We start from the raw sequence: 14,643 nt of genomic DNA on the forward strand, positions 1-14,643 counted from the left end.
TTGCTAAACTTCTTCAGTGCATAAATTATGGTATTGCATTCTTTAAATGTTAATGCATAGATTAAAGTATTGTTAAGTGCCTTCAAAATTGACACTTAGGTGATTTCTTCTTGTCCCGATTCAATGAAAGTCTTGGTGGACTAGTTCAACAGTGAAAATTGTTCTCTCTCTCTTGTCGTTGATGTGGCATTTTTTTTTTTTAATCAGCCCAAAAAGAATGTCACATTTATATAATTTTTCTTAACTTTAAAATTTCCTTGTCTCTTTAATGAAAAACTTATTTGAGTATAATGAATGGTAATGGAAGGTTTTTTTAGAAACACATTTTAATTATGGCAGAAAGTCAAAGGCAGGAAAAGCATTTAAAGAACTACTTTTCTATCCAATATTGTACATAAAATAGACTGTGATATAGATAGACAACAACAAACTGTAATTAAATGATACAAGCCATAACGAAAACATAAACAGGTTAAAAACAAAGCAACTTACAACAATGCCTAGAATTTGAGTTAAATAGGTATGTATCTCTATGTCAAAAGGTAATGTAAATTACATGCCTACATGTAAGGTTTAGGGGTAATTATTATTGAAAAAAATATTTCTTTCATATAAGGTAAATTTTGGAAAAGATAGCCAAATGGTATTGTGTAACGGTATTTGGGGAAAAAATGGAGAAATAGTAGTGGAAGTAGCAAAGAAGTGCGTTGTTTAAATTGGTTGAATTTTCCATGTGATACCATTACGTTCATGTTAGTAAACTGACGGGATCATATATGTTACTATGTAAGTTGGATTGTGTTTGATAGAACACCGAAGAAGTGACTTTTCGGTGTGTGAATACATAAACAGAAAATTGCGTAAAAAGGCAAAAAAATGGCAAAAAAGAGAAAGTCTTTTCAGCATTTGCATTAAGCCTTTATTTTTCCTGACTTTGTCCCGAATGTTATATATATATATATATATATATATATATAGAGAGAGAGAGAGAGAGAGAGAGATGTTTTTGAAAATGCAATCATTTAATAGAAACTAAGAAAGTTGTTTAATGAAAGACATTTAGTTGAACGCTAAATATCAGGTTAGACAAAACAGAGAGTAGCCAACACTGACAATAATCCAACTTCTTTTCAAAGTAAATCACAAAGATGAAAGCTATATATATATATATATATATTTACGGTCTTGGTTAAGATTTTTGACCTATAACAACAATATATATTTATAGGTTTTTGGTTTATATATATATATATATATATATATATAAAACCTCTAGCTCTAAGACATCTTTTTACCTATAACAACAATATATATTTATCTTTATAATAAGAACTCTTGCTAGATTTTTTTTCTTTCTTTCTCTTGTTTTCAATGTTCTTAATTTCCTTCACTTCCCCAAAGTCAATACAAAATTACAAGGACAAAATCTATATATATATATATATATATATATATATATATATATATATATATATATATAAACAAGGTCTAAGACTTCTTTTTGCTATAACAACAAATATGTATTTTTGTTCTGCTGAAGTGACTATGCCCAAAGTCCAAAGAATACAAAAATTTGTACAAGGAAATGCAAAGTGTGCGCTCAGATATTTCTTCCATGTCACATTTGGTTAAAAAAAAGCTTATTAATTAAATTATTTAATACAAATGAATAAGCTATTTAATGAATTAAAATATGAAGGAGAGAGACAAAGAGATGGAATAGATATTTCCAAGCTTACAAACAGAAAGTAAAATACTGCAGCTAAACACCTTCATAATATTCATTAATTTAATTCTGGTTTATTCAAGCACTCAAACCATACTTACTCAAAAAAAGTAAATAGTTCACATTAAACCACTCAAATGTGAAATCATAAAACAAGGAACTACAACACTCTGAAGTATAAATAGTACATGACTCCAAGTAGTACTATACGCCGACTTTAGTTAAGAAACCATGTAAAAGAAAAGCAACATATTAACTTGCAGGTCAGAAAGCACATCACCAAAAGTGATAACTTCTACATTTCCAAAAATATTTTCTTGATTTTGTTGAGCCTCTTGACTACATCTTTCATGGTTATTCTTGATTCTGGTGTTTCCTTTGTGCAATCTAAAGCCAATTCAATCATGGAAATTATGCAGATCTCACTTTTGGAAGTGATTTGTTTTTCCTCATGAAAAATATCGGCATCCACAACTTCCATCATAGTTCTTGGAAATGCTCGCCTTATCCACTCCCTCAAGCCAACATTTTCATTGAATATGTCTTCATCTGTTGGTCTCCTTTTTGCCAAAACCTCCATTAGCATGATGCCATAGCTGTAAACATCACCACTAGTGGATACTATTCCCTCCGAGCCATATTCTTAAAAGAACGAAAATGAAAAAGAATTACTCATCCGATATATAGCAATAATTAAGTGCTAACAAAGACTTGGTGTTTTATTTAGTGCTAGAATTTTGAAGGGCTTAATTATGACTTGTGAAAATAAAAAAGAAGGTCTTCGATATCTAAGAGAAATAGAAAGAGACTAGTATACCTGGTGCAATATATCCAAGAGTGCCTAATGTCTCTGTATGTGCCATAGACTTGCTTACAGGTAAAATCTTACAGATGCCAAAATCACCAATATGTGCCACCATTTCTTCATCCAAAAGAACATTGGCTGGCTTTAGGTCACAATGAATTATTGGGGTGTCATTACCATGATGTAGATACTCAATTGCCACAGCCACATCAAACATTATGGTGACTCTTTGAAGAAGGTTCAAGTGGCGATCTTCTTTGTACAACCAACTATCAAGACTTCCATTGGACATATATTGCAAAACAAAGGCTCTTATATGGTTGCTAGAGCAAGTTGAGATCACCGAGACAAGATTTTTGTGTCGAACATTTCTCATGACTTCACATTCCGTAGCAAACCTCTTGCATACTTTCTCATTTTCCAGATCAAGCACCTTTATGGCCACAATAGTTCCGTTATATAATGTGCCTTTATACACAGAGCCAGAGCTTCCCACACCAATTAAATTTGATCTATCAAAATTATTTGTTGCTCGTTGAATCTGATGATAAGAAATCAATTGATAAGTCCTGATCTCTGGAACATTTTCAACATCTTTGGACTTTCCTTTCTTCTTTCGTTTCATTATCCAAATTGAGACCAACAAGAATATTGGAAAGGATGAAATAACCACCGGAGTAACAATTTTTAGCAGAAGCACCTTAAACTTTGATTGTTGTCCAGGATTAGTGATAGCACAAGCAGGAACCTCCAATATATGGATTCCACATAGACCTTTGTTCCCAAGAAATGATTGCAGAGTGAAATTTGCAAACACGCTACCACTGGGTATTTCACCTTCTAAACTATTAAATGAGACATTGATGCTTTTAAGGTATGAGAGTTTTTCCAATGTCTTAGGAATAGTACCTGACAAGGTATTTAAAGACAAATCCAAGAATTCCAAGCTTATCAAATCGGAAAAGGATAAGGGAATTGGGCCCGAAAATGAATTGTTGGATAGGTTAAGACTCATCAGATTTTGGAGGTGGCCCAAATTGCTTGGTATCATCCCCGAAAAGTGGTTACCAGAAAGATATATTTCTAATATGGCCTTTAGTTCTCCAATATCCTCTGGAACCTCTCCCTCTATTGAATTCTGTGACACGTCTAGACTGAGAAGACCACTCATCTTCCAAATGCTTAAAGGAAGCTTTGATGAAAATTTGTTAGAACTCAAAAAAAAATATTGTAGCATGCTAAGATTTCCTAAACATTCTGGAATTAATCCTGAGAGATCATTACCATCCAGAGTTAATTGAACCAAATTAAATAAATGGCATACCGCCTCTGGAATATGTCCTTGCAATTTATTGTTATTTTGATACAACCCTTGCAGTTGTTTAAGCTTACCAATTTCAGAAGGAATACTCCCTATCAAGTTGTTTTCTTGAAATCCTAGGCTAATTAGACCGCTCATGTTGCCTATACTTGTGGGGATGAGGCCGTTGATGTGTGTATTTTCTATATAAAAGTATTCAATAGTAGATGAAAGATTCCCAATAGACTTGGGCAGAACGCCGTTCAATGGATTGGAACCCATTTCTAGATATCGCAACACCCTACAGTCCGCCAAAGAATTGAAGAATCGCAACTCAGGCTCTCTGGGTTCATTGGTAAGTTGATTAGTATGTAGGAACAATTTTTGCAGCTCACGAAGATTTCCCAAATTAGTAGGAATAGTTCCTGTTATAAAGTTATCTTCTAGCCCCAGTGTCTCAAGCTTGGAAGCATTTGTTATGAACAATGGAATTTCCCCTTTGATCTGATTTGTCCCCAAAACAAGCTCCCTAAGGTTCGAAAGATGAAGACCTGTAGTGGCTGGAATTCTCCCCGAAAGGTTGTTGAAAGCAAAACCAATCATTTCCAAAGAAGAAATATTGAAAATAGCCTTTGGAATTTGACCATTAAGTTTATTTAGGGCAAAGTTAATTTGCCTCAAATTTGATAGCTTCCCCAATTCTGGAGGAATTGGCCCCTCCAAGCGATTGCTTTCACAATAAAGATTTCTCATAGTAGAAATATTGCCCAATGAAGTAGGAATAGTCCCTTTTATTGGATTATGACCAATATAAAACTCCTCAAGCTTGGATAAACAATCAATATTTTTGGGTATTTCTCCAATTATGTTGTTGAAAGAAATGGACAAAACATTGAGCTCTGTGAGTTGGCATATGTTGGCAGGAATGCTACCAGAAATTTGGTTGTTATATATATTTAGAACCTTCAGATTTGACAAAATATATCCTTTATCAAGCAAGAGAGGACCAGAAAGACTATTAATTCCCAGAGACACGACAAGTAGCGACCATATATTAAACAATGTTGCAGGAATGGAACCTGTTATTTGATTGTCGTACAAGGACAACTTTGTAAGTTGCCTCAGATTACCGATCGCCCTTGGAATGTTGCCGCTGACTCTATTATGAGACAAATTGAAACACAGCAACTTTGTGGCATTTCCAACAGAAGGAGGGATTATACCCATGAGGCTATTGTTACAGAGATTTAAGATTCTAAGTTCCGGTACATACCATGGCCCTTTCCACATTTCACCACTGAGTTTATTGTAAGCCAATGAAATCTTTTGAACTCTTTGGTGTTGAAATAGAGTTGTCGGAATACTTCCTTCTAGCTGATTGTTCTGAATATCAATCACTCGCAAGCAAGGCAAGTGGCCAATGCCACAAGGGATGTCGCCATGGAAGAAGTTGTTCTCCAGATTGAGCTCTCTGAGAAAGGACAAATTGGCCAAAGACGGGGAGATTGTGCCTTGAAGTTGCAAATTAGGAAGAGCCAAGGCCACAACTCTTTGCCTTTTGTCTTTGCAAGTGACACCAAACCAAGAGCAAAAAGACGTATTCTTGGTCCAGTTCCTGGCCAGAAAATGACTAGGACTTGTAATAAAATTGTGGAAAGCTAGTAGAGCTTGTAGGTCTGTTTCATTTGAGGAAGCAGAGGATAAACAAAATGAGAAATATTGGACTAGAAAGAGATGTATCAATAGTAAAACGTATTTCTCCATGCTGTTACTATGCAATGGAAACACAATGCTTTGAAAAGATTTATATGAAACTCGATCTGAGTAGTTTCTAAAGTTACTTCATTATATAGGCAGAGAAATGGAAAAGGATATATGTTCTATCATTAGGGCAGCACGGTTCAGTAAAAGGTTAGTTGACTGATGGTCTAATTAAAAGAGGTGGAAAGTATATTGGAAAAGAAAATGAATGTCCACCTGACTTCATTGAATTACTTCACAAAAAGGAGAAAAGCTATCGTCATTGTATTAGAAGAAAAATTGTACCCCCTAAGTTCCAATTTGTATGACATTGTTGGACTCGTCTACACACGGAATTTAAGCATGTGATAACAAATGTAGGACTATAAAAGTTTCTCTTTAAAGGTAAAATTTACTGTTCAAAGTTACATTATTTCTTTAGTATACAATAAAAAAAAATCTATTACCTCCGTCCCAGATTATGTAGCACCGTTTGGCTTGGCACAAAGTTTAAGAAAAAAATGAAGACTTTTGAAATTTTTGTGGCTAGGTAAAACAGGAAATTAAAAGTTTAATGTTTAAATTATAGAAAAGTGACATTCTTTTTTAGACAAACTAAAAAAAAAAAATTGTCACATAAATTGAGACAGAGGAAGTATATTGTTTTTGCAAGTACTACTAATAAAGTTAAATGGTTGTGATTTTAACAACCTTTTATGTAGTGTATTACACATTAAGGAATACAGTGGCCAACTTTATAAAGACAAGATGGCGGGTCAGTTAACTTGTACTATCAAAACAGAAAGAAAATTCCTATTTGGTTAGGAAAAAAGAACATGTCCAATTGACTTGCCCGTGGACTCAATTTGGGTTTATCCACAAAATAGAAGAAAAGTTGGTCAATTTTCCACATATAATATGCCTTCTTCACCTAACCAGCATACACACAATCAGTATTATTAAAACCAAAAAAAAAAAAAAAAAAGGGGGTGGGGGGGGGGTGTAGGGAAGAATCACACTCCAAAGGGTGTGATGTAGACAATCTACACAAATGAATGCATTAATAGCTGCCTGCATGGCTCGAACCTATGACCTGTAGGTCACACCAAAACAACTTTACCATTGCTCCAATCAATAATTAATAGAATATCTTGATTACCATGATATGCCTTCTTGCTTTACTCTTGTATTTATCAAACTTGTTTCTGAAAACTCTTTTCTTAAGCCAAGTGTCTATTGAAAACAACCTATCAATCTCATACAAGATATAGGGGTAAGGTCTGCATACATCTACCCTCCCTAGACCCCACTTGTGGGATCACGCTGGATATTTATTGTTGTTGTTATAATATGCCTTCTTCTTTACCTTAATCTGTGGAACAAACTTGCATTATTTCCATAAAAGAAGACCTTTAGGAAAAGCATGTTGCATATTGATCTCTTTTACCAATCACAACCCAACATGCATTTATAATCTATAACAGTATCGGAAAGCAGCTAGATGTGTAAACAATAAAGTAAACTTCAATAGCACCTACCAACCAAAATAGATGATTTCACCCATTTGTACTACTACAACAACCATTACGTCTTAATCTCAAATTAGATGGGGGCCAATTATATAATAATCACTATCTGTGTCACTCAATTTAGAAATGTCTCAATCCAATATTCAATAAAAAAAATTAATATTCAATAGCATTGCTTCTTTTAAAACAATAATGTTTTCATAGTTGTGTTACACAGTGGATCTCTTAACTCTAGACATTTATGTTGGTTTCACTTGCAAATATATACTTATTTTCCACGGTACAACTAACGAATGTCTGAGTGATAATTGATGGGCCCATGTCACTGACACTTTCTAACTCCCTACGAGGATCTCCACCCTTACGTCAATTAAAGCTCGCCCCTTCCCCCACCCCCTTTACCTCTAAGCCCCTTGCTCCACTCATTTTTGGATTTTAACTCAGGCCTTGCTGAACTTGGAACGACATAGATCACAAGTTGTTCATTAGTCTTACTGGTCAATCAAATACTGAAACAAGGGAATGAATTTCTAATTCAAGGGAGTTAGATATTTATTATAAAATTTTGCCATGAGAGGAATGGAAAGACTTGTCCTTAATCTTATTAATAATACTCTATGATCATCAACCAGTTATTAATCTTACTAGCAACATTTGTTTGATTTTGTAAAAAGGTGTAGGTATTGTAGATGTGACGCGTTTTTGTTTGGTTTACAGTTTCTAAGTTGAAGAATTCAGACATCAACCAGAGAGACGAGTAAAGAAGGAATTACTAGAGAGCACCATCACAAGTAAAATATAAAAGCATATTCCACATATAAAAGAATGCATAGCAACAGTACTATAACTAAAAAGAAAAGCACCTTGTTCAGAACTTTTGAGATGGATAAATTGTTAGAACGTGTCTTATAAAATGAGAGCAAATAAGAAACAATACTAAAAAAGATGAAAGCAATAGAAATAGAGAGACAAGATATGAAAATTTTCTAATTTCTTCCAAGTATATCCAAATGTGTATAACATGATTTTCAATACCTCTATTTTATAGGGATACAGTGAGGAACACCACACCATGAATATGTAATTAACGATTGAGATCACATGAAAGGTTATGTTGTGTGAGAGTTAAAACCATAATGGTGACTGGTGAGAAATAGCGAGGGCTAACTATACATCATGAAGAAGAATGTAAAGAATGATGTGAGGACATCCATCGTAGTTCCATTATTTCATAACGCATACAGATTTGTTCTGATTATAACAATCAGATTGTTCTCTTTTAATTGATTCAACCATATTTTATTATACCACGAGAGTAGTCTATTATGCTTTTAAAAACCAGAAAAGGGTCAGATTTGCCTTGTATTCTCACAAGTGAGAGATATTTTTCATTTGTTATATTTTTTCAATATATTTGCCATTGTCATCTAACTTTATGACCACATTTGCCATTGCTCTAAAAAAAAAAAGCCATTTTTATCCTTACTCCTTTACATCCTCATGTCCACCTTAATTTTCCTATGCGGCGCCTGCGTGGATTCTTTTCAATTAATCTACTCACCCATTTAAACTATTTTAACCCGTCAACCAGTCGACCTAATCCACTGACTCACCAAAAAATTAAAACCCAACTATTTTCTTTTCTTTTCATCATGATCATCATCTTCCTCTTCTTTTCTCTTTTAAATACCCCACCCCACCCAAAAAAGCATAGACAATATATATGTCATTTACATATGAAACGAGTGCATGATAGGTACATATCTATTTACCAAGACAAGCAGCACGCGTTTAGACTCCACTGGAAAACAACATAAGAACAGCTTTATAGGATAAAATATGTGAGACCAATCCAAGTAAATTGCTGAAACACAAAACAACAAGTCTTCTTTTAGACTTACAGGATTTGACTACTTATAGCAAGCATTGTAAGGGACTCGGGAAACGGGATGGGAGAATCTGTTGCACTTACAAGATTGCTCAGGACTGAATTAAGAAGAAGAAATATAGCATTTACAGAATGCACTAATCCAATTAGCTGCCATGCCAACAGAAGTGAATTAGAATAAGAATTTGAGTAAATAAACTGCAAGAACAAGCTTCGATTGGGTATAGAAAGTGAAAAGAAGAGGAAAAGATGAAAAGAAAAGCAAATGGTTAGGGTTTTAATTTTTAAGTGGGTCGGTGGGTCCGCGCACTTTGCGCGGTTATAAACGTCATTAGTAAATTTATACTAACTGACGTTGTAAATATATTTAAGATAGAATAGATTAAATTTTTCAGTGTCTTCATATGATAATTAATTTTATATGTTCAATTAAATTATACTTGCAATTTTGAAGACTACATAAAAAGTAATACAAATCACAGTGATTAACAACTAACAATTTAAAAGACATAAAAAATGAAGTTTAAGTAGCGGAAGCCATTGATTAATTGTGAGCTTGCTTGCAACATCGTGGATATTATTATGTTAAGAAACGGGAAGAATGGCCAACGGTTATACAGTAAGATGAAAAGGTATAATAAGAGGTGTAATTAACAGAATTAAGAGAGTGACTTTTAGATTTTTGAATATATAGCAAATTAATTTTTAAAATGGGGGAAAGTTGTAAAAAAGAAATAAATGGTCTTAAGCTTCGAGAGACGTGTCGCATCACCTTTTATATGCCATAGTTATTTCAAATATGCACCATCTTCTTGTACACTTTCTTCTTGGTATAAATCACTTCAGAATTTTGCTTTACCAGAAGAATCACTTATTTTCTCAAATTTCTCTTTCGGTTCTTCAAAAGAAATACACATGCTGAGTTAGCTACGTACTTTCAAAAGTTTGAATCCCTTAGATCTGTTACCCTCAAACATCTAATATCAGATTTTGCTACTTTTATGTGACCCAAATATTAAAGGGAAAAGTAAACATAAAAATATGTTGTTATAGTTTAAGAAGCCATACCTTGATTGATACTGTGGTTTGTTGGCTTGATATTAAGAGCGATTTCTTTGGCATCAAACCTCCATACGATAAAACGTCATGAACGATATATATTTGTTTTGAATCTATTTAAATAGAAAAACACTACGTCTATTAGACAATGATATTGCTCCAATACAAATAAAAATAACGATAAAAGAAGAATGCTAGAAGAAATAGAAATTAACTTGCCTCTGAAAATACTCCATTTCTTTGGGTGACCAGTTTCATTGTCAAGATATCAATGAAAGAGGAGATGTACATTTTCTCGTTATGTATAAGAACCGATCTTTACTTTTGAGTATGAAATTCCCGAAGAGTTCCTTTTTAATAATCTCCAATATATATATATATATGTATTCTCTCTCTCTGTTGAAAAACACAAATGATATATGGATATATTATTTGACGTTTAAACTTCTAAGGATTGTTGTAAAATTACATACATTTAATAGGGAAGGGAAAAAAGCTAGATTAGTATTAGACTATTTAATTTGGCACGGTTATAGAGGAAGATGAAAACGTATGTAAGAGGTGTAATTAAGAGAATTAAGAGATGGCTTTTAGATTTTAAAATATATAGCAAATAAATAATGAGGGGAAACTCCAAAAAAAAAGAGAAAAAAGATAAATAGTTTTAACTAGTTAGGTTAAATATAATCTGCAAAATAATACAATAAAATATTTTGCACCATATGTGTAATTTTTTATGTTTATGGTCACTGCCAGTCATGTCATCACATTCCCCTGAGATTCTCGAGAGAAGCTTCTTTATGGAAAACGGAGAAATAACCAGAAAATGCATGCACAGTAAGATAAATGGTTCTACATGTTTGTTGGTTTAGAAGAAAAGTCTTTTTGGGAATATTCAAATTTAATCTGTTCAACCACAGCATCTCTTATTGTCAAGTATAACTAGTAAAGTCCCTGCCTTGCAAAGGTAAAATTAGAAATTTCGGCAAGAATATTTATATATATATATATATATATATTCTATATATATATATATATATATATATATATATATATCTTTCAGTCTTATTTTGTTTGTATTGATTTCGACTGCATATTACATTGCTATTTTGATCACTTTGATCCACATGTATAAATTGAACTGTACCGATTTACGGGTAAACAGACATATGACACGCACCATGCATATGTCTAGAAAGTAGGACTTGAATTTTCCCCTTAATTTTACTTTTCGATCATATAGTAGAATTTATGTGACATTTAAAAGTAGATTTAATGATGATTGTACATACGCACGTATCAAAAGATAATCAAATTCGGAAAATGCTTTTATTATTGGATGTGGTCCATGAGTAGACCGACCTGGTCAATACATTGATTAATGTCCATTTGAGTGTAGGCTACTGCGACTGCTACTAATCGTGTTTGCTTATGGTGCGGTGTAGAATATTAGCCCCGTCCCACATTTCCCGACTTTTTTCGGTGATCATATTAATGTTCTCTGTCTCCGTGTGATTTTTTCCCTCTCATTTTTTTTCTTAATTTTAAGTGGGCCAACTTTCTTTTTTTTTCATTCATTGTTCAATATTTACTTTGGGATCTTATTAATTTCCATTCCCGAAGAGTTCCTTTTTAATAATCTCCTTTGGCTATATATGTGCACTACCATTGGCATTGGGGCCGCCACCAAACACTCAAAACTACACCTCGAGTTCAGAATTGTATCTTTGTGGGTTTGAACAAGTATTTTACCAAGGGGAAGCAGAATTAATTCTTGGGATCTAGTAAATTTAGGCGATAAACATCTCCTGGAAAGCCAATATTTTGGAGTTAATTCCTCAACTGGTTATCACACTTACAACCTTTTTTATTTCATTTTATAAAAGTCATTAAATTATGTTTTGTCAGTATAAAGTCACCCAATTTATAGCTAGTCTCTCAGAAAATAACTATGGCTGTGAAACTAACTAAATCTCATCGGAAAATCACATAAGCAAGCCAAAATACCATGTTACGTACCTTAAATATAAAGCAAATACCATGTTACGTAACTTAAACATGGACTTAGGATTTTACATCAAAACATATTAAAGATTATGTCTCTTTTAGTATATTTTTTCTCTTTGTTGTTTAACTTATCATCGTTCAAGACTTGCTTTATTAGCTTTAACATAACGCCTTGTTATGTTGATCTCAACAGATGAAATTGGTAATCCTTTTTGGTACCTTGAGCCAGAGGAATGAATAAATCTGCAGTTGTTATTGGTAAACATAAAGCAAATGGTAAAAGAAAGAAGACAAACCTAGAGGTAGAACTTACAAAGAAAACTAACAAGCTAGGAGCAAAAAAACTACCATATAATCTGTTTAGTTTAATAATACAATAGAAATTTTGCACCACTACATCACTTTCTCCCTAGATTCTCGAGAGAAGTTTCTTATGGAAAAACGGAGAAATAACCAGGATATGCATGCACAGTATATGTATTTGTTGGTTTAGAAGAAAAATCTTTTTGGGGAATATTCAAATGTAATCTGTTCAAACACAGCATGTCAGCATCTCTTATTGTCAAGTATAACTATTAAAGTCCCTGCTTGCTGTGGTAAAATTAAAATTTCGTTCAGGATATTTAAAAGTATGATAAAGTATATATATGCATAAAATATAACATTCGACCCATATACTTTTACCTAAATTTATAAATCCAAAATATATATAATTTACAAAACCGTATAGAATCGATATTTAAGTTTTTGGCTATATATTTGAGCTAACATGGTTTTTTTATTTTGGCTTGCTTATATATATAGTTTTCCGGTGAAATTTAATTAATTTCCGGGCTTCGACTGTGTATTTGAGGAATTCTAACCTGCTATGTATTTTGTGTACCTTCTCCATTATATACTGATCATGTAGCTATAGGCTTAGCTAGTTGTATAAATGATACTGCTCGAGCTTGCTGTGTAACTTAATTTCCATATGGTTCTGAGGGGCGGAACTAGAAGTCCGAAAGCCGAACTCACTAATTTTTGTTCAAAAAATGTTTTTATGTTAAAAAGTTCATTAAATATGTATAAATACTAAATTTAAAATTCAGTTAGCATCATTTGAATCACCATTCTAATCTCCAGAACTCACGAGGTTAATATCTGGCTCCGCCTATGATAGTTCTTAATATATAAAAGGTGAACCTTATATACCTATTTGATATATGTAATTGCACAGTACAAGAAAGAAAACTACCAGGAGCAAATTAGAGTCCGCAACTTAAATGACCCAAAAAGTACGTGGGTTTGTGAACATAAATAACGGCAAAAAAAAAAAAAAAAGTGACAAAAGTGCTTTTTGCGCACTAATTTAGTATGCAATAGGACTTAACTGTGACGGTCACCGTTAAGTCCTATTGTGCACTAAATTAGTGCGCAAAAGGCATTTAATAAAACACCGCACCATCTTCCACACCCGATTGGTCCCCCACCAATTTTTTTTTTTTTTTTAGAAAAAACACCATTAACAAGAAAAGGCCGAGGTCCCACCTTCCAAAAACGTCATTTTCATGTTATTTTTTAACCTGAAAGTCAATATTCTTGGTATATTCAAGTCAAGGAATAAGTTTCGAAGCTTGGATTTCGGTATAAAGCGGTGTAGAACTCGATTTCAAAAACTCAAAAACAACCTTTAATCTAGGTATTTTACTATGAATTTTCTATTACATTGTTAGATATATTATTATCCTAAGCATGATTAATGTTTAATAGTTGCGGATTTTGAAAAAAAATACTACGCCAAAAAACAATGCGCAATAGGGCTATCCAATGCGTTTTTTTCGTTTTATTTTTTTATTTTTTTATTTGTTAATTGTTTGATTAGCTAATTGTTAATTAATTGTTAATGATATGTTAATATTTAATTATTTGTTAATTGTTTGATTAGCTAAGTTAATTATTTGATAATGATATGTTAATCTTTAAATATTTGTTAATTATTTGATTAGCTAATTGTTAATTATTTGATAATGATATGTTAATCTTTAATATTTTTTAATTGTTTGATTAGCTAGCTAATTGTTAATTATTTGATAATGATATGTTAATCTTTAATTATTATTTTTTAATGATTTGTTAATTGTTTGATCATAAGAAAATATCTAATCTCCTAATAATATCTTTATTTGTTAATTTATTTAATTGTAAAGTTATTAAATCCATGTTAATTATTAATGTGCTAATTAGTTATCTAATTTTATGTCTTAATTTGAGATGTGGATACGCACCACAGACTTTTTCCATTCAGGGATCAGCTAGATCGTATGACGGCGGACATGGTAGGTTATTATCTATATATTTTTTTTTTTTTGCTATTTTTGTCTTGTATTTTTTACTAATTCATTTTTTTTTTTACAGTTTTTTATATGGAGGCCGTATGATCAAATTTTGGATCAGTTGCCAGCGTTTTGTAGGGCTAGTGAGCACATGTGGAGGTGAATTGTGTCCGTTGATAGACATCCTTTACGAGATCGGCGATCATGGGATCATTGGATGGGCCGCTAAGCGGTGGTGAATACGACTCGATCCTCGAGCATGGAGTGAATCGTA

The 14,643-nt window shown here is 32.7% G+C and overlaps 1 protein-coding gene across 1 annotated transcript; it reads right to left on the reverse strand.

The window, feature by feature from the left end:
- Window positions 1–1,742: 1,742 nt before the first annotated feature.
- On the reverse strand, window positions 1,743–5,624 carry LOC132061027 (receptor kinase-like protein Xa21). Its single transcript, XM_059453911.1, has 2 exons — window positions 2,544–5,624; window positions 1,743–2,368 (listed from the first exon to the last, which is right to left on the reverse strand). The coding sequence occupies exons 1-2, from the start codon at window positions 5,593–5,595 to the stop codon at window positions 2,022–2,024; spliced, it is 3,399 nt and encodes a 1,132-aa protein (XP_059309894.1). The 5' UTR covers window positions 5,596–5,624; the 3' UTR covers window positions 1,743–2,021.
- Window positions 5,625–14,643: the final 9,019 nt, after the last annotated feature.

This window comes from Lycium ferocissimum, chromosome 6 (assembly GCF_029784015.1).
Source record: "Lycium ferocissimum isolate CSIRO_LF1 chromosome 6, AGI_CSIRO_Lferr_CH_V1, whole genome shotgun sequence".
NCBI classification, from domain to species: Eukaryota; Viridiplantae; Streptophyta; class Magnoliopsida; order Solanales; family Solanaceae; genus Lycium; species Lycium ferocissimum.

Excerpts from the sequence above, each read along its gene's own strand:
- LOC132061027 (XM_059453911.1), bottom strand. The coding sequence starts at position 5,595 with ATGGAGAAATACGTTTTACTATTGATACATCTCTTTCTAGTCCAATAT. Across the intron at positions 2,369-2,543 it reads TCTTGGATATATTGCACCAG|AATATGGCTCGGAGGGAATA; the intron begins GTATACTAGTCT and ends CGTTCTTTTAAG.